This window comes from Bombina bombina, chromosome 7, assembly GCF_027579735.1.
Source record: "Bombina bombina isolate aBomBom1 chromosome 7, aBomBom1.pri, whole genome shotgun sequence".
In the NCBI taxonomy this organism is placed as follows: domain Eukaryota; kingdom Metazoa; phylum Chordata; class Amphibia; order Anura; family Bombinatoridae; genus Bombina; species Bombina bombina.
The window spans coordinates 516,051,301-516,076,656 of NC_069505.1; the positions used below are offsets into that span (position 1 = coordinate 516,051,301).

At 38.5% G+C, this 25,356-nt stretch overlaps 1 protein-coding gene across 1 annotated transcript in view; it reads left to right on the forward strand.

Annotated features, from left to right (window-relative positions):
- Positions 1-25,356, forward strand: part of LOC128636483 (cytochrome P450 2F2-like) — a 142,171-nt gene that overhangs the window by 51,047 nt on the left and 65,768 nt on the right. The window contains exons 4-7 of the mRNA XM_053689494.1: positions 22,917-23,066; positions 23,471-23,631; positions 23,843-24,019; positions 24,235-24,376. Coding sequence (XP_053545469.1) covers positions 22,917-23,066; positions 23,471-23,631; positions 23,843-24,019; positions 24,235-24,376 — 630 coding nt within the window. The remainder of the gene's footprint in view (positions 1-22,916; positions 23,067-23,470; positions 23,632-23,842; positions 24,020-24,234; positions 24,377-25,356) is intronic.

A 25,356-nucleotide genomic window follows, 5' to 3' on the forward strand; every position in this document is an offset into this window, starting at 1 on the left:
GGGCAATCGGCCAATCACCGGGATTGTTTACCGTTGCCACGGTGACCAGAAGCCGCAAGACGCACATAAACTCTACAGCCCTAAAGCAAACACAGACATTAAAAATTGATAGAGTAATGGTTACACACGCCCTTAAGTTATAACAGAGTAGAGCACATACAGAGGATCCAACAATCAAAGGTGCACAATCAAATGTTACTACGTATCGCCACGGTCAAAAACTCATTGTGACCTCAATTGTAATTTGATCGAAAATTCTATCAGCCAAACACATTCACCAATAAGAAGTAGAAAAATAAAAAGAGGACAGAGTACACAGTGGAAAATAGAAAATATAAGAAGTTGTGATTACACCATTGACCTTATTTACCATAATGTGCCATAATGTGCCATAAACCCCATGCATTACTATAGTAGCCCTAGAATACAACAAAGAGAAGAGAAATAAACATAGATCAAAGCCCACATCACCACTACAAGTGTAAAAAGGAAAATTAAATAAAATAAAAAGGGAGATACAAAAGAAAAGAAAGTAAAGAGAAAGAGAAAGAAAAAGAAAAAGAAAAAGAAAAAGAAAAAGAAAGAGAAAAATGAGGAACTTAGATGAATTTCGATGGATGGTACGTGGACTCTCCCAAACAAATATTTCTTGTATTAGTTAGTAGCACAGTCTATGGAAAAACTTTTCAGACTGTAAAGAATGATTAAAAATTATAAAAAATTATAAAAAACAGTGCCAATCAAACATAATGTTCAGTCCCTGTGGATGGAGAGTGTTTAATCGAAAGATCCACTTGGCCTCAATTTGTAGAAGGAGTGTGTCCCTGTCACCCCCTCGCCTCAGGGGGGGGGACATGGTCTATTAGTGTAAATCTTAGATCCTGGAGGCCATGGCCTTTTTCCACAAAGTGTCTAGCCACTGGCTGGTCACTCGAACCCTTTTTAAGGGCTGTCCTGATTGAAGACCTATGGTTGGCAAACCGAGTTCTGGCATCATCTGTGGTTTTACCCACATAGAAACGCCCACAGCTGCAGTTCAGTAAATAAACCACATGGGTAGTGGTACACGTTAATACATGTCTGATTTTGTATCTCTGGTTACGGTGTGGATGGCCAAAGGTGGCCCCTGGGATCATAGAATGGCATGTCGTGCATCCCAAGCACCTATAACACCCTGGTTTCTTTTTCTGTGACAGCCATGTCTCATGGGTATAGCAGTGAATCGGATCCGTTAGCATCAAGAGATCTTTGAGGTTCTTATTGCGTTTGTACCCCACTCTAGGGTGTTGCCAATTGTTGAATGGAAGTGATGGATCACCCTGCACAATATGCCAATGTTCTCTTAATGACTTTCCCAAAGATCTAGTCAAGGGACTATATACAGTTGTGAATGTCATTCTCTTCTCATCATTGTTCCTAGATGAAGTCAGGGTTTTGTCATCATTCTCAGCTTGTACTCTACTCTGATAGACCAGACGGGGATTGTATCCTCTCTGTGTGAAACGTTGTTGCATTTCTTCAAGTTGCTGATCTCTTCTAGTCTTATCGCTATTATTCCTAATCGTCCGGAGGAGTTGGGCTTTCGGGATTGCTTTAAGGAGTGCTGCTGGGTGGTTACTAGTAGCATGCAGAATTGAATTTCTGTCGGTCGATTTCCTGAATAGTGAAGTCCCCAGTTGACCATTGTCTGTTTTGAAGATATTCAGGTCTAGGAACTCAATACTTGACATATCATGCTTCAGCTTGAATTTTACTGGATTGCAAAGAGAGTTCAGCTGTGAAAACCATGTTTCAAGCTCAGAGACTGTGCCACTCCAGACAATAAACAGGTTGTCAATGTACCTTTTATAGAATAGTACTTCAGGCTTATGATAGATTCCCATCACCACTGTTTCGTAATGCTCCATAAAGATGTTCGCTAGTGAGGGGGCCACATTTGACCCCATGGCCGTGCCAGAAATTTGTTGGTGGAACTTTCCCTCAAACTTAAAATAGTTTAGCCGCAGACTAAGATCTAGCAGTCTAATTAGGAAGTCCCTCGGAGGACCCACATACGGATATCTATCCAAAGCGTCAGACACTAGTTGCTTCCCTGCCTCATGCGGGATGATAGTGTAAAGACTATTGACGTCAGCCGTTACCAGGATATACGGCTCTTGGAACGTAATAGTTCTTATCTCTTCAATGAGTTGTGTGGAATCCCTAAGGTAAGACCTCATATTCTTCACCAGTGGTTGTAGAAAGACGTCCACAAAAATGGCTAGCCTTGAAGTGATGGAATTACGGGCCGAGACGATAGGCCTACCAGGAGGCCTTTCCAAGTCTTTATGGATCTTGGGGAGTGTGTATAAAATTGGGCACACTGGATGCTTGATCTTCAAGAACCCCACTATGTCCTCATCAATCCATCCTTCATGAAATCCTTCTTGCACAACCTGGTCAATGAGTATTTGAAATTGCTTAGTAGGATCCATACTTAGTGCTTTGTAGGTGTCAGTGTCACTAAGTTGGTGCTTAATCTCCTCACTGTAGTACTTGTAATTTAGTACCACCACTGCTCCACCCTTATCCGCAGTACGGATAACAATTTCCGGATCTTTAGAAAGTGTAAAAATTGCTTCTTTTTCTTGTGCGGATAAGTTGTTATGAAATCTGTTGGATCTGTACTTTTCCAAATCCTGCGAAACCAATCTCATATAGGTTTTAATGCTCGCATTGTTGCTTAAAGGGTCAAAGGAGCTCCTAGTTTTAAATATTTGTTGGTTTCCATCGGTAGAGTAATCTTTAAAAAATTCTTTCAGTCTAAGTGACCTTTGGAATTTTTGGCAATCAATATAAGTAGTGAAGTCATCGCCTTTATCTGATGGCACAAAACTTAAGCCTCTACTCAAGATATTTCTCTCCGCCAGCGAGAGGACTCTATCACTGATATTCACTACTAAGTCCTCCCCGGAGCTAGCAGTGGTTATTGCCGGGGTGGCAGTGGTGGCTTTTTCCCTCCAGCCGCCCCTCCGAATGTGCGGCCTCTTCCTCGTTTTTGTTGGCCGGCTCGGGTAGTGACCCCTTGAAAAACCTGGTGGCTAGAAGATTGACCATCAGTTACTTCTCTCTGGCCTTGTGTAGCTTCTGAATCAGATCCAGAGCTACTGTCGACTGTTTGCAGTGACTGTTTTGTGTGGAATCTCTGTCTCCTACGGCGCTGTGGGAAGGGTCGTCTATTGTCACTGCCATTCAACCACCTATAAACCATTTTTTCTTTATGATCTTCAGTGACCGTTTGCAATTTTCTGTTTTTAAATTGCACCAGGGTATCTTTGTACTCTTTAATTTGAGAGGCTAACTTGTCCAGCCACTGTTCTGCGGGATCCTCGGTCATAATAGGTACCTTTTCTCTCTCACATTCCAGAATCTCCACTTTGATCCTATCAAGTTGATTCCTGACTTCCTCTGTAACCAGAAGAATAAGGTCTAAGGAGCATTTATTGAGTATAGCGCACCAGCGCTTACAAAACTCTGGGTTGTTGCGTCCAATTGTAGGTTGGTTACGAATTCGAAAGCCCCTTGGAATCATGCGTCTTCTGTAGTATTCGGACAGGTAAACCCCATGCAGACGTAGGTCAGCTTCCTTCTTTTTTAATTTCAATATTGTCAGATAGATGGCTTGTGCTGTATTGCCACTAGTGGTCTCATCTTCAGGGTTAAACAGAATTCTGGCTGCATCATCCTCAGTAAAGGTGAGAGTCTGTATGTTTTCCACGTCTGTATCCATTGTGGAATCTCACAGTCTAAAGGTGGTGCAAGTGGTCAATGTGAGTGAATTAAAACAGAGTCTAATTTAGGAGCGGTCTATTTCTTGTGGGTGCAACAACACAATAGTATAACAGTAGCAGAGATGTGCACTCTCACTTAGTGGCAGCTGCCAGGGTGCTAGTAAAGATCCATATAGAAAGAAAAAACAGACTTGCACTCACTGGTCTTTTTAGTGAAATAATTTACTGCAAAATTGTGACGTTTCGAGGACAAAATCCCCTTCCTCAGACAATGTGTTTAACAAACAAGAGTGACTTTATACATTGTGTAACCTTTGATTGTTGGATCCTCTGTATGTGCTCTACTCTGTTATAACTTAAGGGCGTGTGTAACCATTACTCTATCAATTTTTAATGTCTGTGTTTGCTTTAGGGCTGTAGAGTTTATGTGCGTCTTGCGGCTTCTGGTCACCGTGGCAACGGTAAACAATCCCGGTGATTGGCCGATTGCCCCCCCACACGTGAGAGACCTACGCGACACTGGGTTCCGGGTTCTCTATCCGGCGTTGTTTGCCGGTGCGGCAGTGAACGGCTCCTGAGTCTGTGGGCTATGTCCCTTCTCGGGTGAGTAATACATTGGCGATTTGTCATTTCTCTTTAATATTTAATTCCCTATTGAGTATCATAGGATTGTATGTATGAATGAATGGTATCTCTCAGCACACTCACTGAGTGATCTGTCTGTTTTCCATGCTCGTTTTCATTGCATCACAGTTTTCATAACGTGCACTTGGGCTGTCACAGTTTTGGTTGAGCCAGGATGGCTCATTTATTTAGATATGGTTATATGATAACACTTATCCTATATGGTAAATATTTGTTGTGTATAAATGTGACTCAGTGGTCACCATGGTTACAAGTTGGCGGTTTTTTGTCTAATTGAGGGGAGGGGGTTTCAGTTACACAATGTATAAAGTCACTCTTGTTTGTTAAACACATTGTCTGAGGAAGGGGATTTTGTCCTCGAAACGTCACAATTTTGCAGTAAATTATTTCACTAAAAAGACCAGTGAGTGCAAGTCTGTTTTTTCTTTCTATATATATATATATATATATATGTTATATATACACACACACATATATATATATATATATATATACACACACATATATATCTATATATATATATATGTATATATATATATATATATATATATATATATATAATATATATATATATATAAAATGAGCCAATCAAATACAGATGTAGGTGTGTCACTGTAACCAATCACACGCTGTACAATAGCTGATCAAATAAAAAACAGATGTAGGTGTGTCACACTCACTAACCAATCACACACTGCACATCAGTCAATCAAATAAAATACAGATGTAGGTGCTCACTGTAACCAATTACACACACATTTATACTGTATTTATATATATATATATATATATATTTATATGTATATATATATTATATATATATATTTTTATATATATATATATATATATATACACACACATATACGTCATACATACATATACATACCACGCTTCAACCCCCCCTCCCCTTATCATTTGGCTGTCCAGTATTTTTTTGAAGGACAGCTGGCAACCCTAGTTGGAAGGTAGCTGATGGGAGGAGTTAACGACTTATATAGTCAGTGTGGCCTTGTTGGGTTAGGAAAAGAACCAATATCCAAAAACTTTTAGAACCACTCTAGTGGTGTATAGGAGGGTCTGCTCAGTGTTCAGTGAAAATAGAACAACAGTAATATTTGATCCCAGCAAAAAAGAGCATGCGTTTAATAAAAATATTCCTTAAAAAGCACACACACAAGAAGAAAATTTGTCAAGGATGTGAAAATAGTTCAAGCAGACAAGGAGGCCGAATTATCAAGCTGTCAACTATGCTGCATTCGATGGCACCAATACGCTCGCCTAACATCGCTTAACATCACGGCCATGGACCTGAATATGCTCTCCTTATTTATAAAAAAATCTGTCAAAAAGCTGCGCACCAAGTAAGGGGCGATGAGCAGCGGACTGTTGTTAACTAACAGTCATCGATCTCGCTGCTATTCGGCTTTTTCCCAACTTTATTTATACCCTGTCAATAAACACCACCAGTATACTAAAATGTTTAACCCCTATCCCGCCGCTCCTGGACCCCGCTGCAACTAAATAAAGTTATTAACCCCCATCCTGCTGTTCCCGGAGCCCACCGCAACTCTAATAAAGTTATTAACCCCTATCCCTCTGCTCCTAAACCTATTAACCCCTAAACCGCCAGCCCCCCACATCGCCATAAACTAAATTAAGCTATTAACCCCTAAACCTAGCAATCCACTAACTTTACATTAAATATTAACTCATCCCTATCTTATAATAAATTTAAACTTACCTGTAGAATTAAAATAAACTATATTAAACTACTAATTAACCTACCCTAACTATTATACTACAACTACATTAAACTTTATTAAACTAATAATTAATCTACCCTAACTATTATACTAAATTTACATTAAAGGGACACTCAGATTAAATTTAATTTTCATGATTCAGATACAGCATGTAATTTTAAACAACTTTTCAATTTACTTCCATTAAAAAAAATGTGCACAGTCTTTTATATTTACAATTTTTGAGTCACCAGATCCTACTGAGCATGTGCAAGAATTCACAGACTATACGTATATGCATTTGTGATTGGCTGATTGCTATCACATGGTACAAGGGGAGTGGAAATATACATAACTTTGAAATTTGTTATAAAAAAATCTACTACCCATTTGAAGCTCAGACTAAATGCTATTGCATTGTCTTGTTATCTTGCATTTGTTGATTATGCAAATCTAATGTGTTGACTGGTCCTTTAAACTAAAAATAAAATTAACTATATTACATTTCTAAAAACCTAACCCTACTCAAGTTATTTAAATCTACTATTAAAAATTACTAAGTTACAAAAAATATAAACTAAGTTACACAAAATAAAAAACACTGTTACACAAAATAAAAAATAAATTATCAAATATTTAAACTAATTACACCTAATCTAATAGCCCTATCAAAATAAAAAAAGCATCCCCAAAATAAAAACAACCCCTAGCCTACACTAAACTACCAATGGCCCTTAAAAGGGCCTTTTGTGGGTCATTGCCCCAAAGAAATAAGCTCTTTTACCTGTTAAAAAAAATACAAATATCCCCCCCACAGTACAACCCACCACCCACACAACCAACCCCCCCAAATAAAAAACCTAAGCTCCCCATTGCCCTGAAAAGGGCATTTGTATGGGCATTGCCCTTAAAAGATCGCGTGGAGCGGCTCCATCTTCAAGACATCCGGCGCGGAGCATCCTCTTCTTACGACGTCTCTTGAAGAATGAAGTTGGATGAAGACTTCGGCCTGCTTAGATGAAGACTTCTGCCGCTTGGATAAGGATGGATGTCCGGTCTTTGAAAACTGTAAGTGGATCTTCGGGGGTTAGTGTTAGGTTTTTTTAAGGGTTTATTGGGTGGGTTTTAATTTTAGGTTAGAGACTTTGGGCAGTAAAAGAGCTAAATGCCCTTTTAAGGGCAATGCCCATACAAATGCCCTTTTCAGGGCAATGGTGAGCTTAGGTTTTTTAGATTGGTTTTTATTTGGGGGGGTTGGTTGTGTGGGTGGAGGGTTTTACTGTTGGGGGGTGCTTGTATTTTTTTTTACAGGTAAAAGAGCTGATTTCTTTGGGGCAATGTCCCACAAAAGGCTCTTTTAAGGGCCATTGGTAGTTTATTGTAGGCTAGGGTTTTTTTATTTTGGGGGGGCTTTTTTATTTTGATAGTGCTATTAGATTAGGTGTAATTAGTTTAAATATTTGATAATTTCTTTTTTATTTTGTGTAATTTAGTGGGGGGGTTTTGTAATTTAGTGTTTTTTAGTTTTTGCAACTTAGTTGTTATTTTTTTGTAACTTAGTAATGTTTAATTGTAGATTTAAATAATTTGAGTAGGGTTAGGTTTTTAAATATGTAATATAGTTAGTTTAATTTTTTTTTAATGTAATTTTATAATAGTTAGGTAGGTAGGTTAATAATAGTTTAATATAGTTTAATTTAATTTTAGTATAATGGTTAGGGAAGGTTAATTAATCATTTAATATAGTTTAATGTAATTGTAGTATAATAGTTAGGGTAGGTTAATTAGTGGTTAAATATAGTTTATTTTAATTCTACAGGTAAGTTTAAATTTATTATAACATAGGGATGAGTTAATATTTAATGTAAAGTTAGCGGGTTGTTAGATTTAGGGGTTAATAGCTTAATTTAGTTTATGGCGATGTGGGGGACTGGCGGTTTAGGGGGTTAATCGGTTTAGTTAGTGGTAGTGATGTGGGAGGCCAGGGATTTAGGGGTCAATAATTTTATTACAGTTGCGGAGGGGTCCGGGAGCGGTGGGATAGGGGTTAATATATTTATTTAGTTGTGGCGGGGTCCGGGAGCAGCGGGATAGGGGTTAATATATTTATTTAGTTGCGGCGGGGTCCGGGAGCGACGGGATAGGGGTTATTACTTTTATTTAGTTGCGGTGGGCTCCGGGAGCAGCGGGATAGGGGTTAATATATTTATTTAGTTGCGATGGGCTCCAGGAGCGGCGGGATAGGGGTTAATATATTTATTTTGTTGCGGGAGCGACGGAATAGGGGTTATCAATATTATGTAGGTGGCAGCGATGTCGGGGATGGCAGATTAGGGGTGTTTAGACTCGGGGCTTATGTTAGGGTGTTAGGTGTAAACTTTACTGGTTTTCTATCATAGAAATCAATAGGATATCGAACATAAGCTTTCGCTGCTTTCAGACTCCCATTGATTCCTATGGCATCCGCGGCCTCCAGGGTGGCGGATTGAAAACCAGGTACACTGGGCCGGAATAGTGGTGAGCGTACCTGTTAGAAATTTGATAACTTGCAAAAGTTGTCAAATAGTTCCACGTAATTCCAGCGTATTTGCGGTTGACGGCTTGATAAATATCCCTCAAAGTGTAATTGACACAAGTGGCTTAATGTTTGCTTGATTGAAGATACTGAAGGAGTAAAATCCCTTAAAGGACCAGTCAACACATTAGATTTGCATAATCAACAAATGCAAGATAACAAGACAATGCAATAGCACTTAGTATGAACTTCAAATGAGTAGTAGATTTTTTTATAACAAATTTCAAAGTTATGTATATTTCCACTCCCCTTGTACCATGTGATAGCAATCAGCCAATCACAAATGCATATACGTATAGTCTGTGAATTCTTGCACATGCTCAGTAGGATCTGGTGACTCAAAAATTGTAAATATAAAAGACTGTGCACATTTTTTTTTAATGGAAGTAAATTGGAAAGTTGTTTAAAATTACATGCTGTATCGGAATCATGAAAATTTAATTTAACCTGAGTGTCCCTTTAATTTATCCTAGACTCAATAAAATAATAATTAAAAAGAATGAATAAAAACATTTCTTAGTCATGTATCAATTAACCTATAGCTTATAGCAGGGGTGCTCAACCTCAGTGCTCCACAGGTTTTGGAAATACATTTCCCATGTGCTCAGACACTGAGCATCAGCTGGCTGAGCATCATGGGAAATGTAATTCCAAAACCTCTGGAGCATCAAGGTTGGCCACCCCTCTATAGTAAAAGAATGGATAAAGCCAGGGCCGGACTGAGACAATAAATAGGCCTGTAAATTTTAAGGATGAGTTCTCCTTTTGTTATTTAACTCCCACCCCTTTTTGTTATTTAACCATACTTCAAAACTGACAAATATAATGTGCGGACACTGTATTTTGTAAATCGGTTGTAATTAAAAAAAAAAGTGAAATGTTTTCCTGCACTTTGACTCCACCAGCCTGCAGCTGCAGGTAATTGGCAATTACTCTCTGCCTATATAAACCCAGCTCTTCCAGCAGTCATTGCCTCTTTATTGAGTTTCTACTCAGGGTGTGCTGTTCATTATTATTTTGGATTGCGCTCTGTTACGGACTTGGATTTGGATTCTTCACTGAATCTGCTGTTTTCTTTGATCTTGGAACTGGACCTTGACTAAGCTTTGCTTTAACCCCTTGTACCTGGCTGGATTGTTTGCCTTACTGTTGCTGGCCTGGATTGTCTTTGACTACACTCAAGTCTGACCCCCTAGTGACTGTTTCCTGTACTACCGGATTGTATACTTTTGCAGTACTAGTTTTCCTTGCTCAGCCTCACCAGATTTATCTAGTACTGTACAGTCCGGACTGCATCCAGAACTTCAGGCTGGTTGTTATTCCTATCTCCACCTTAATCTCTAGGTTACTCTGTACCGTACCTATACTTTGTGTACGTATTGTATTTTACTGAGTGTCTCTCCATCTGACACTGAGGCAGGCATGACATTGATATTGTATACTTAAAATGGAAAATCTAGTCAAAATTAAACTTTCATGATTCAGATAAGGCATGCAATTTTAAACAACCTTCCAATTTACTTTTATCTTCAAATGTGCTTTGTTCTCTTTGTGTTATATGTTGAAAGGTTCATATGCTAATTTCTAAGCATTTAAAGGATGCCTCATCGTTCATTGTGAAAAAATGTTACAGCTAGACAGTGCTAGTTCATGTGTGCCATATAGTGACTGTTTCCTGTACTACCAGATTGTATACTTTTTCAGAACTAGTTTTCCTTGCTCAGTACCTCCAGATTGATCAGGAAGAAAAAGAGAGAGGCACTTGTGTGTACCAGTATAAGCAAAAAGGAAGACTTATATTCACACACACAGGGTACTCACATTTTGATGAAGCACTCAGACAGTGCTATCAGGCGCAGACTGGGTGATCAACAGCAACCCATCTTGCTGTGCTTTCCAGCATGTATACAGGAACACCTTTGGATCTAATCTTTTAGAGCTGGAATGGAACCGCCAAGCGATACTCCTTTCAGCAGGACACAGCAGACAGCACAAATAACTCACAGGGACCTCCACAGAGCGCAGAGCCAGTCCCAGTGCAATCGATTGGTAGGTGGTGATAAATAATGATCAATAGAGGTTCCAATACAAGTTAAAAAAATTTAAAACATTAATAAAAACAGGAACCAAGAGGTAAGGCATAATAATTACCCCCTCTTTACAGATAACATGCAACGCGTTTCTCAGCACCAATGCTGTTTCATCAGGCAGTTTCCCTGCAGAAGGCAGGCTCTCAGCACTTTAACCCTTTGTGTATGGCATATATTTCTCACATGGATAGAATTAACTCTAATATTTTACAATATAAAATCTATATAAATTTAACATCTATATAATCCAACATATAAAAGTAGTTTCTATTTAATCAAGTATACACACTTTAGTAAATGATAATTATATGTCATATAAGCCAAAATGAATAATATGATATTAGACATACGATATATGTGTTGCTAGTATACATATATGTATTATGAGTTGAATACCTAAGTAATCTGATGGGGATACACAGAAAATGGCTAACAAACTTGCATGTCACATCAACAATATATATATATATAATGTTTTATAGACATATTTGTACCTGAATCCGGAAAAGGTAGACAAAGTAACACCGAGATTGTAAAAGGAAAAAGGGGCGTGTCAACATAACATTTGATCAGTGGTAGTGGAAGTGGTTACAAGAGTGACGTGGGAAAGAACTACTGCCAATAGGAACGTCTCGACAAGATAAACACCACAGAACCAACGTGAATCATGTGACCATGTGATTGCGTCAAAGTACGTGAAGCGTATAGAATATAGAAGCATGAAGTGATTCTAGTCTCATTGAGATACGGTGAGACAGAAAAAAAGGGGGTGTGCACAGTTAATATACTGCTATTGACTGGCCGTTACGGAGCAACAAGTGTCAATAGACCCTAAACAATAATAATGAAATTCATAGTAGCTAATAACATGTGCATAAATCGATACCTTAACAGAACATAAATTAGAGAAAAAAACCTAAAACACCAACATTATTAATATAAATTAGTAGAAAGTGATGAGTAAGGATATCTAATAAGTATATATGCATGTAGAATAAAAAGAAATGAAAATAAAAGATATGTATATGTAGGAATATAATGGGTATATAAATATATAACAAAGAATAAACATAATAAACAAAAGAGACATTTAATGATACTGGTCTCATGTGAGTACAGCAGGACAAATAGAGTATGTGTACAAATTGTGTGCTGCTATTGGCTAACCGTTGCTGGGCAACTTATTACAAGTGTCTAAAAGACGCTGATCAATAATAAAAATAGTGAAGCTAAAGATAGCTAAAAATACGTGAATTAATATGAATTATATAATCACAATATAGTAAATAGGAAGTCTAATAGATATACATGTACAAAACCTATGATAATAGTGCAAATAATATGTGAAGAAAACTATCTGCTAGATTACGAGTTCTGCGTTATCCTTAAAAAGCAGCATTAAGGGGTCCTAACGCTGCTTTTAATGCCCGCTGGTATTATGAGTATGGCAGGTACAGGTGTACCGCTCACTTTTCTTCCGCGACTTTTGGCTACCGCAAATCCCCTTACATCAATTGCGTATCCTATCTTTTTAATGGGATTTGCCTAACGCTGGTATTACAAGTCTTGGAGAGTGTGAGCGGTACAGTAAGTTCAAAGTAAGGTAGGAAAGCAGGCACTGCTCAAAAGGGTTCCATAAAAACTTTTATCCTTTATTTCAACATCTTAAAAAGTTAACAGCTTTTTAGAAAATTGCGTTTTAGAAAAAGGTACAAAAAATGACAAATACAAGGCAAGGGGTAAGTGACACAAGTAGTCTGACTAGTTTCAAGTCCTCACAGGACTCTTATTCATAGACATGAGAAGGGAAAGGAGAGGCCCGCATTTAAAGGAAAACCTGTATGCAACAAACAGCTGGTTCCTATGTAAATTAATTAGGAAACTCAGTTCATGGTTAACCTCTAAATGTGCAGGTGCCTCCTCAGTTTTATGGGCTAACGCCGGAACATAAAGCTCTTAACTACTGTGCTACAAAGTACACTAACACCCATAAACTACCTATGAACCCCTAAACCGAGGCCCCCCACATCACAAACACTATAATAAAATGATTTAACCCCTAATCTGCCGACCAGACATCGCCGCCACCTACATTATACCTATGAACCCCTAATCTGCTGCCCCTAACATCGCTGACACCTACATTATATTTATTAACCCCTAATCTGCCCCCCCCAACTTCGCCGCCACCTACCTACACTTATTAACCCCTAATCTGCAGACCGGACATCGCCGCCACTATAATAAATGTATCAACCCCTAAACCGCCGCAATCCCACCTCGCAAACACTATAATAAATGTATTAACCCCTAATCTGCCCCCCCCCCCAACGTCGCAGCCATCTACCTACAATTATTAACCCCTAATCTCCCACCTCCAACGTCGCCGCTACTATAATAAAGTTATTAACCCCTAAACCTAAGTCTAACCCTAACCCTAACACCCCCTAACTTAAATATAATTTAAATAAAACAAAATAAAATTACTATAATTAAATAAATTAATCCTATTTAAAACTAAATACTTACCTATAAAATAAACCCTAATATAGCTACAATATAACTAATAGTTACATTGTAGCTATTTTAGGATTTATATTTATTTTACAGGCAACTTTGTATTTATTTTAACTAGGTACAATAGCTATTGAATAGTTAATAACTATTTAATAGCTACCTAGTTAAAATAATTACAAAATTACCTGTAAAATAAATCCTAACCTAAGTTACAAATACACCTAACACTACACTATCAATAAATTAATTAAATAAATTAACTACAATTATCTAAACTAAAATACAATAAAATAAACTATTCTATAATACAAAGAAACAAACACTAAATTACAAAAAATAAAAAAATATTACAAGAATTTTAATCTAATTACACCTAATCTAAGCCCCCTAATAAAATAAAAAGCCCCCCAAAATAATAAAATTCCCTACCCTATACTAAATTAAAAAAGTAATCAGCTCTTTTACCAGCCCTTAAAAGGGCTTTTTGCGGGGCATTGGCCCAAAGTAATCAGCTCTTTTACCTGTAAAAAAAAATAGAAGACCCCCAACATTAAAACCCACCACCCATACACCCCTACTCTAACCCCCCCCCCGATCCCCCCTACTCTAACCCCCTGAAGATCACCCTACCTTGAGCCGTGTTCATCCAGCCGGGCCAAATTCTTCATCCAATCCGGGCGATGTGGTCCTCCATCCAGCAGAAGTCTTCATCCAAGCAGGGCAGAAGAGGTCCTCCATCCGGCAGAAGTCTTCATCCAAGCGGGGCAGAAGAGGTCCTCCATCTGGCAGAAGTCTTCATCCATCTGCGGCTCCATCTTCAAGACCTTCCGACGCGGAACATCCTCCCCAGCCAATCGGATTTTTCCTACCTTAATTCCAATTGGCTGATAGAATCCTATCAGCCAATCGGAATTTGAGGGACGCCATCTTGGATGACGTCATTTAAAAGAACCTTTATTCGTCGTTAGTCCATCGGCCAAGGAGAATGTTCCGCGTCGGAGGTCTTGAAGATGGAGCCGCGGATGGATGAATACTTCTGCCGGATGGAGGACCTCTTCTGCCCCGCTTGGATGAAGACTTCTGCCGGATGGAGGACCACATCATCCGGATTGGATGAAGAATTCGGCCTGGCTGGGTGAACACGGCTCAAGGTAGGGTGATCTTTAGGGGGCTTAGATTAGGTATAATTAGATTAAAATTCTTGTAATATTTTTTTATTTTTTGTAATTTAGTGTTTGTTTTTTTTGTACTATAGTTTAGTTTATTTAATTGTATTTTAGTTTAGATAATTGTAGTTAATTTATTTAATTAATTTATTGATAGTTTAGTGTTAGGTGTATTTGTAACTTAGGTTAGGATTTATTTTAATGGTAATTTTGTAATTATTTTAACTAGGTAGCTATTAAATAGTTATTAACTATTTAATAGCTATTCTACCTAGTTAAAATAATTACAAAGTTGCCTGTAAAATAAATATAAATCCTAAAATAGCTACAATGTAACTATTAGTTATATTGTAGCTATATTAGGGTTTATTTTATAGGTAAGTACAGTATTTAGTTTTAAATAGGAATAATTTATTTAATTATACTAATTTTATTTAGATTTCTTTAAATTATATTTAACTTAGGGGGGTGTTAGGGTTAGGGTTAGACTTAGGTTTAGGGGTTAATAACTTTATAGTAGCGGCAACGTTGAGGGCGGCAGATTAGGGGTTAATAATTGTAGGTAGGTGGCGGCGATGTTAGGGACGGCAGATTAGGGGTTAATACAATTTATTATAGTGTTTGCGAGGCGGGATTGCGGCGGTTTAGGGGTTAATACATTTATTATAGTGGTGGTGATGTCCGGTCGGCAGATTAGGGGTTAATAAGTGTAGGTAGGTGACGGTGAAATTGAGGGCGGAAGATTAGGGGTTAATAAATATAATGTAGGTGTCAGCGATGTTAGGGGCACCAGATTAGGGGTTCATAGGTATAATGTAGGTGGCGGCGGTGTCCGGAGCGGCAGATTAGGGGTTAATAGTATAATGCAGGTGGCGACGATGTTGGGGGCGGCAGATTAGAGGTTAATAAGTGTAAGGTTAGGGGTGTTTAGACTCGGGGTTCATGTTAGGGTGTTAGGTGTAGACTTAGAAAGTGTTTCCCCATAGGAAACAATGGGGCTGCGTTAGGAGCTGAACGCTACTTTTTTGCAGGTGTTAGGTTTTTTTTTCAGCCAGCTCAGCCCCATTGTATCCTATGGAGAAATCGTGCATGAGCACGTTTTAGCCAGCTTACCGCTACCGTAAGCAAAGCTGGTATTACAGGTAGATGTGGAGCTAAATTTGCTCAACGCTCACTTTTCTGAGGCTAACGCAGCCATTCAGAAAACTTGTAATACCAGCGTTGTTTAAAGTAAGCGCTGGAAAAAAAAGGCTTGTTAGCCCTGCAAGTTTTTACCGACAAAACTTGTAATCTAGGCGTTAGTGTGGGAATATAAAAATATACAGAGTATCTATTAGAATTATCTAGATATAGAGCATCTTATTAGACTGGTTAATCTATATACCCGGATAAAATACGTCTCATATAACTGGTTAATAAGTGTGTATGGCAACATCTCTTGACAATCAAGCTATATATGTGTCAAGAATAATTGATAACAGAGAAATATATATAATACACAAACAAGGGTGTACATAAAAGCAAAAAAAAAAAAAAAATTTATTAATTGAAGGCAGCAGAGTCTATTACTTCATTAAGACCTTTGGGAACAAGAGATTGGAACTTATAGATCCAAAAGGTTTCTCTCTGTCTTAATTTATATATCTATTATATTTGTGAGAAGGTGGAATGTGTTCAATAGGAGTAATATGATAACTACAAGGTTCACCATAATGTGTCTGTACATAATGTCTAGGCACACTGTGGTTGAGAAGCTTCTTTTTTATATTTCGCAAATGTTCACTCCATCTCGTGTGGACTTTTCTAGTCGTGCAGCCTAAATATTGTAGGCCACATTTACAAGTCAGTGCATATATTACAAAAAATGTATTGCAGGTCATTCAATTTTTTTATCCTATATACCTCTCCCGTGACACTTGCAGTGACAGTAACAGTTTTTGGTATAATGTATTTGCACATAGATTATCTAGGGTGGCCACATCTGTGTATCCCTGGGGATGTATGCTTAAAAGTCTGTCTCTTGGTTTTCATAGACATTACTACTTTGCTAGGTGCCAGTTTTTGTTTAAGGGTAGGAGCCCTTCTAAAAGTCATCTTTGGTCTATTTTCCAATATCTGTTTGAGAACAGGATCTTTCTGTAAAATGTGCCAGTGTTTGGTAAGCGATTTTTTGATGGCTCTATGATTCAAATTAAATTGGGTTATAAATCTTGGTTGTGGGGCCTCTTCCCTGTCTGATGTAATAGTGATATTTTGTTTTCTAGTTTTGTCTTTAAGTAATGAAATTATATTAAGTTCTCTAGCTCTCTCTTGGCTATTCTTAATAAGAGAGGGAGGATAACCCTTTGCAAGAAATCTCTCTACCAGGATGGATGATTGTTCGTCATAAGTCTGTAAGGTACTACCATTTCTCCTAATCCTGTTAAATTGACTGAAAGGGATGTTTGTCTTCCAACTCTTCAAATGGTTACTTCCAAAATGTAGGAAATTATTACTATCAACCTTCTTGAAAAAAGTCGAAGTACAAACATTGCCCTCAGTACCCCATTGTAATAGGACATCAAAAAATTCAATTTTTTGTGGCTGAATGTTGTGAGTGAAAGTGAGGCCCATATCGTTATTATTTAAATGTTTGACAAATAATTCAGCCTCTTGAGAAGTTCCATCCCAGATGAAGAGCAGGTCATCAATATACCGGCCATAGAACACCATATATATGTCTAACCATATAGGATTTATATATGCTATTTTTGTCTAGACTCCTCTATATATTTTTTGACCTAGAGCGCCTCCTATTAGGTTATCCTTAGAAAGATACCTTTTGCTTGTCCTCCAGATTGATCTAGTACTGCATCCAGAGCTTCAGGCTGGTTGTTATTCCTATCTCCACCTTAATCTCTTGGTTACTCCATACCGTACCTATACTTTGTGTAGGTATTGTGTTTTACTGCCTGTCTCTCCATCTGACACTGAGGCAGGTGTGACACATTACTCATTGTGCTCACTCCCATGGAGTTATTTATGAGAGGGCACTGATAAATGCAAGTCTGTCAAAAGAATGGCTGCACTGTGATTTGGTCACTTTTCCAAACAGGTTCCTTACATTCCACTTCCTAAATTACCTTCTGGCCCAGACATGGCTAGATTGTTTATTACCTACATTGTTAGACTGCACTGCTTGCCAGAAAACATTGTCTCTGACTGTGGAACTCAGTTCATATCTGCTTTCTGGAGAGGTCTTTGTATACGCCTGGGTACTACTGTATCTTTATCTACTAGTCATCACCCATAGACTAAAGGACAGACTGAAAGAACTAATCAGGAACTTGTAAGCTATCTCTGCAATTATGTTAATTCACAGCAGTCAAACTGGGCAGATCTTCTTCCATTATCAGAGTTGGCTAAGAATTCCTTGTGGAACAGCTCCCTAAAAACCACTCCATTTCTGGATGCTCTAGGGTATCAACCCAGAACCTTTCCTCTACACTCACCACAAATTGGTGTACCTGCCCTGCGGCTGACCATCACGTTCAAAATCTAGTAGCCCATTGGCGCAAGATCTGCATCATACTTCAACATTTTACTTGTCATTACAAGAAGTATGCAGACAGATCCCGTTGGATTCCTCCTAAACTGAAAGTTGGTGACAAGGTGTGTCTCTTAACCCACCACATACGGTTGAAACAACCCTCCTACAAACTCGGTCCTAGATAATACATTGGCCCTTAACCAATTGTGCGACATTTCTCTGACACAGTCTTAAAACTAGCACTTCCATCATTTCTTCATGTTTTTACAGTATTTCACTTGCCTCTGCTAAAACCTGCTGTTTTTAACCGTTTTTCACCAAATGTACCTCCACCTCCCCCAGTTAGAGTTCATGGTCAGCCAGAATATATAATTTCAAAGATTCTGGATTCCAGATATTACGGTCATCGACTCCAATACCTTGTTCACTGGAAGGGCAATTCTGTTGCAGATCGCTCCTGGGTTCCTGCAAAAGATGTCCATGCTCCAGCCCTTCTTAAAGCATTTCATCTTGCTCATCCACATAAGCCTGGTGGTACAGTCACACCCTGGGATTGAACCTGGGACCTCAGCTTTCTAGGAAGTTGCTTTTGCTGTGTGCTGTCCTTGCATCTGGACTGCAGTCAGTTTCTTTTGCCTAGTTAGCTTTTTGTTTTCCTGCTCTTTGTCTCCACCTGCCTGTTGTCTTTGACTACGCTCAAGTATGACCCCTAGTGACTGTTTCCTGTACTACCGGATTGTATCCTTTTGCAGTACTAGTTTTCCTTGCTCAGTACCTACAGCTTGATCTAGTACTGCATCCAGAGCTTCAGGCTGGTTGTTATTCCTATCTCCACTTTACTCTCTCGGTTACTCCATACTGTACCTATACTTTGTGTAGGTATTGTATTTTGCTGCCTGTCTCTCCATTTGACACTGAGGCAGGTGTGACAGTATAAACAAGCCATGAACCCAGAGGAGATAGTGAAGACTGTGACCCTGCAGGGTCAGATGCTTGGAGCCCACTCTACTAAACTACAAGCATTGAATGATAAATTTGATCACATTACTGCTATGCTACCCTCTCTATGTAACCAGGGAGCCCTATTCAGCGAATACACCTCCATCTGCTTCACCTCCTGTGGTTACTATGACCTCTAGTTCAGTTTCTTCTACTATTCCCAAGATTCCTCTGCATGAAAAATTTGATGGGCCTGCACAGGATTGCCGAGGGTTTTTAAACTAATGTAGACTGCACTTTCCTAGTAACCCAGCAATGTTCCAGTCTTCCCAAGCCAGAGTCACTTTCATCATCTCTTTGTTAAAAGATCAAGAACTAGCTTGGGTATCCCATTTAATGGAGAACAATGCTGTTATTCTAGACAATGCTGAATATTTCATCTCCACTTTTACCTCTGTCTTTGATATCCCAGGCAGATCAGCCACTGATGAAACTGCCCCAGACATGCCTCCATTGTTTATTACCCACATTGTTAAACTGCACGGCTTTCCAGAAAACATTTTCTCTGATTGTGGAACTCAGTTCATGTCTGCTTTCTGGAGAAGTCTTTGTAAACACCTGGGTACTACTGTATTTTTATCGACCACTCATCACCCATAGACTAATGGACAGACTGAAAGAATTAATCAGGAACTTGAAAGCTATCTCTGCAATTATGTTAATTCACATTTCATCTTGCTCATCCACATAAGCCTGGTGGTACTGTCACACCCTGGGATTGAACCTGGGACCTCAGCTTTCTAGGCAGTTGCTTTTGCTGTGTGCTGTCCTTGCATCTGGACTGCAGTCAGTTTCTTTTGCCTAGTTAGCTTTTTGTTTTCCTGCTCTTTGTCTCCACCTGCCTGTTGTCTTTGACTACGCTCAAGTATGACCCCTAGTGACTGTTTCCTGTACTACCGGATTGTATCCTTTTGCAGTACTAGTTTTCATTGCTCAGTACCTACAGCTTGATCTAGTACTGCATCCAGAGCTTCAGGCTGGTTGTTATTCCTATCTCCACTTTACTCTCTCGGTTACTCCATACTGTACCTATACTTTGTGTAGGTATTGTATTTTGTTGCCTGTCTCTCCATTTGACACTGAGGCAGGTGTGACAGTATAAACAAGCCATGAACCCAGAGGAGATAGTGAAGACTGTGACCCTGCAGGGTCAGATGCTTGGAGCCCACTCTACTAAACTACAAGCATTGAATGATAAATTTGATCACATTACTGCTATGCTACCCTCTCTATGTAACCAGGGAGCCCTATTCAGCGAATACACCTCCATCTGCTTCACCTCCTGTGGTTACTATGACCTCTAGTTCAGTTTCTTCTACTATTCCCAAGATTCCTCTGCATAAAAAATTTGATGGGCCTGCACAGGATTGCTGAGGCTTTTTAAACTAATGTAGACTGCACTTTCCTAGTAACCCAGCAATGTTCCAGTCTTCCCAAGCCAGAGTCACTTTCATCATCTCTTTGTTAAAAGGTCAAGAACTAGCTTGGGTATCCCATTTAATGGAGAACAATGCTGTTATTCTAGACAATGCTGAAGATTTCATCTCCACTTTTACCTCTGTATTTGATATCCCAGGCAGATCAGCCACTGATGAAACTGCCCCAGACATGCCTCCATTGTTTATTACCCACATTGTTAAACTGCACGGCTTTCCAGAAAACATTGTCTCTGATTGTGGAACTCAGTTCATGTCTGCTTTCTGGAGAGGTCTTTGTAAACGCCTGGGTACTACTGTATCTTTATCAACCACTCATCACCCATAGACTAATGGACAGACTTAAAGAATTAATCAGGAACTTGAAAGCTATCTCCATTTCTGGCTGCTCTAGGGTATCAACCCAGAACCTTTCCTCTACACTAACCACAAAGTAGTGTACCTTCAGCTGACCGTCGTGTTCAAAATCTAGTAGCCCATTGGCGCAAGATCTGCATCATACTTCAACATTCTACTTGTAGTTACAAGAAGTATACAGACAGATCCCGTTGGATTCCTCCTAAACTGAAAGTTGGTGACAAGGTGTGGCTCTCAACCCGCTACATCCGGTTGAAACAACCCTCCTGCAAACTCGGTCCTAGATACATCGGTTCTTACCAAATTGTTTGACGTGTCTCTGACACAGTCTTCAAACTAGCACTTCGATCATCTCTTTGTGTTTTTCCAGTATTTCACAGGCCTCTGCTAAAATCAGCTTTTTTTAACCATTTTTCATGAACTGTACCTCCACCTTCTCCAGTTACAGTTCATGGTCAGCCAGAATATATAATTTCAATTATTCTGGTTTCCGGATATTATGGTCATTGACTCCCATACCTTGTTAACTGGAAGGGATATTCTGTTGCAGATCGCTCCTGGGTTTCTGCAAAAGATGTCCATTCTCCAGCCCTTCTTAAAGCATTTCATCTTGCTCATCCACATAAGCCTGGGGGGCCTCGGAGAGGTCCTTGAGGAGGGGGTACTGTCACAACCTGGGATTGAACCTTGGATCTCAGCTTCTGAAGCAGTTGCTTTTGCTGTGTGCTGTCCTTGAATCTGGACTGCAGTCACTTTCTTTTGCTTAGTGAGCTTTTTGTTTTCCTGCACTTTGGCTTCACCTGCCTGCAGCTGCAGGTAATTGGCAATTACTCTCTGCCTATATAAACCCAGCTCTTCCAGCAGTCATTGCATCTTTATTGAGTTTCTACTCAGGTATGCTGTTTATTGCTATTTTAGAGTGCTCTCTGTTACAGACTTGGATTCTGGACTCAGCCTTTTCTCTGCCCCATGGTACTTCACTGAATCTGCTGTTTTCTTTGATCTTGGAACTGGACCTTGACTACGCTTTGCTTTAACCCCTTGTACCTGACTGGATTGTTTGCCTTACTGTTGCTGATGTGGATTGTCTTTGACTACACTCAAGTCTGACCACTAGTGACTGTTTCCTGTACTACCGGATTGTATACTTTTGCAGTACTAATTTTACTTGCTCAGTATCTCCAGATTTATCTAGTACTGTACAGTTTGGACTGCATCCAGAACTTCAGGCTGGTTGTTATTCCTATCTCCACCTTAATCTCTGGGTTACTCTGTACCGTACCTATACTTTGTGTAGGTATTGTATTTTACTGAGTGTCTCTCCATCTAACACTGAGGCAGGCATGACATTGATATTGTATCATTAAAAGGGACAGTCTAGTCAAAATTAAACTTTCATAATTCAGATAAGGCATGCAATTTTAAACAACCTTCCAATTTACTTTTGTGTTCAAATTTGCTTTGTTCTCTTGGTATTGTTTGTTGTTATAGGCTAATTTCTAAGCCTTTAAAGGACGCCTCTTATCATCATGCATTGTGACATTTTAACAGCTAGACAGTGCTAGTTCACGTGTGCCATATAGATAACATTGTGCTCACTCCCAGGGAGTTATTTATGAGAGGGCACTGATAAATGCAAGTCTGTCAAAAGAACTGAGATAAGGGGCAGTGTTATAAGCTCATTTCTAAGCCCTTACGCTCAACTTAGTAATACCAGTGCATTCAAATGTGCGCTGGTATTACAAGTGAGGTGCAATGCGAACGTGACCTTGCTTCAATAGGAGCCTTGTTCTCATGCTGTGAGACACAACATAAGTGCTAGGGCAGTAAAGGGGGTAAGTCGCACAGCTATGAGCAGCAAATATAAATATCTACGTATATGCTTAATATGTGTTAATATTTCTAACACACTACACCCACTCCATTTACCCCCTACACACATTTTTGGGGGGCAATTGAGGTACATGTAAAAAATTAACCAGAAGTCTGATAAATTAGTGATAAATTAATGCTCCACTTGTAATCTAGCCCATAATGTTTTCTCACACACACCAATAGTAAAAAAATGTTTAATGCCATCTCTTTTCCAGGAATTGCCTTCTCCAATGGGGAGAAGTGGAAGAACCTCCGTCGTTTTGCCCTTTCCACCTTGAGAAACTTTGGGATGGGCAAGAAGAGCATTGAAGCACGCATCCAAGAAGAGGCCCAGTATTTAACTGAGGAATTCCGACGAACAAAGGGTTAGTATAATGAGAAGTCAAATTCCACATTTGTAAAAACAAAATACACATGTCAATATTGTTTTTATTTCTGGAACTTCAACTGGATAAGTGTTTGAGGTGGTGTAAAATGAACAAGCCAAGTAAACAAGACACTTATTCTTCAATGTCCTGGCAATAATCTTTATTTAGAAAAAGTATAGAGGTAACATAAATTATTACAATGAAACAAAGATGTTATACCCTTCAAGAATAATAGATTGCTCCTATTCACTTAGGAGAAAGCCCATATTGCATTTATTCAAATTGATATGATTCTTCCATGTACACATGTTTATTCCCATTTGGTTCTTTTTAAAAGTAGGACCCTTAAAATGAGATATACTTTACATAGTGTGGCTATTTATTGATGTTTGTATCAACAGGAGCTTTGTTTGACCCAACTTTATTTATTAGTCGAGCAGTCTCCAATGTCATCTGCTCCGTCGTGTTTGGGGACCGTTTTGATTATGAAGACAAGAGATTTTTGACACTTCTCAGCCTTATCAATGATAATTTCCAACTTATGAGTTCTGCATGGGGAACGGTGAGAAAAAAATACTATGGCTAAATATCTTCTAACATCTTTTGTCCACTGTTACATAGCATTCTGTGTATATTTTCTTTGATAAAGAGGAATTAACCACATGATTAATTTAGGTTTCCATTTATTATTGAGTGTTAATTTACTATTAAGAATTTGCTGTCACTCAATTTCCTTAAGCCCTAAGTGTAATAAAAATGTTGTGTCTTTTTAGTTCTATAATATTTTCCCGGGTGTGATGAGGCATCTTCCTGGACGTCACAACCAAATCTTTAAAAACTTTAACAAACTGAAGGATTTTGTGCTTGAGATGATGAAAAGCCACCAAGAAACATTTCAGCCAAATTGTCCTCGAGACTTTATTGACTGCTTCCTTGCCAAGATGCAAAAAGTGGGTACTAGCAAATGGTTTGAAAAGACAGAAAAATAATGGAAACTAGCAGACATTAGCAAGTAGAGTGTATAATAACATTCCTTTATAATTAGGATGATAAACCTGGCTACTTACTGGGACATGTATCATGCATATATTGTTTCACTTTACAACAAATTATGATTTTAGGTTTGTTATAGTCTGAAGTTATACTCTTGTTTGTTCCTCACTAGGAGAAAGACAATCCATTGAGTGATTTCAACACAGAAACTCTTGTTATGACCACCCATAATCTTTTCTTTGGGGGCACAGAAACAGTTAGTACGACTCTGAGGTATGGGTTCCTTATCCTGATGAAATACCCAGACATTGCAGGTAACGTGGAGAGCCATTATTTCAAATGTCATAATATAGTTGTAAGAGGCAATTGGATAAGTTGAAATCAGGGAATATATAGAGCAATATGAGGAATTATAAAAAGGGGTTATATGAAGCAATAGGATGAATTATATGGAGGGTTATATGGATCAAAAGGAGGAGTTTTAGGGAGATGTTATATGGGGGTCATTCCTGGGATTTGGTAATATTTTAGTCCCCCAGAGTTTTTAAAAGTTTTTTTACAATACTTTGGTATGTCCATTATAATTAATTAAAATAAGAGCTACAGACACACACATACATATACATATACACACACATATACATATACACACATACATACACACGCATACATATACACACACACATACATACACACGCATACATTTATACACACATATACATATACACACACATGCATACACACACACACCTGGCAGGTCAGGACTGTAGTGCTTCTGTGAAGAAAACTGTATTAGACTTTGTTTTTTTCAACAGTTGTTCTGGCTTTTTTTGAAAATGTTACTTTATAGTAACTATTTTAAAATTTTGGAATTTTTGAGTGCAAGGTCCAGTCCCTGTATGTGTTAACATGGCATGCTTTTTGGTAATGACCCACTAATTGTTAGTTTTATTTGGCGTTCCTGCACAGAGGGATGCTTTAGACGCCAGTGAATTTACCTATTGTGCCTATTGAGTAAAAGGTTCTGTTCATTAATGTATGTGGTAACATGATTTTTTTTTTTTTTTTTTTAACTTTTCTAAAAGTTACTAATTTACTAATGATCCTAGTGTCTGCAGTAGTTTTCTTTGCTTAAATACCACTGCAGTTTGGTTAATGAAGTTCAAAATTATCGAAATATGACTAAATATAAATAAATGTCTTTCTTACATGGTTGCCTCAAATGGAATACAGTGTTTTGATTGAGTCTTGGAGGGAATTTCATTATAATTAAAACAAATTAAAATTGAAGTAA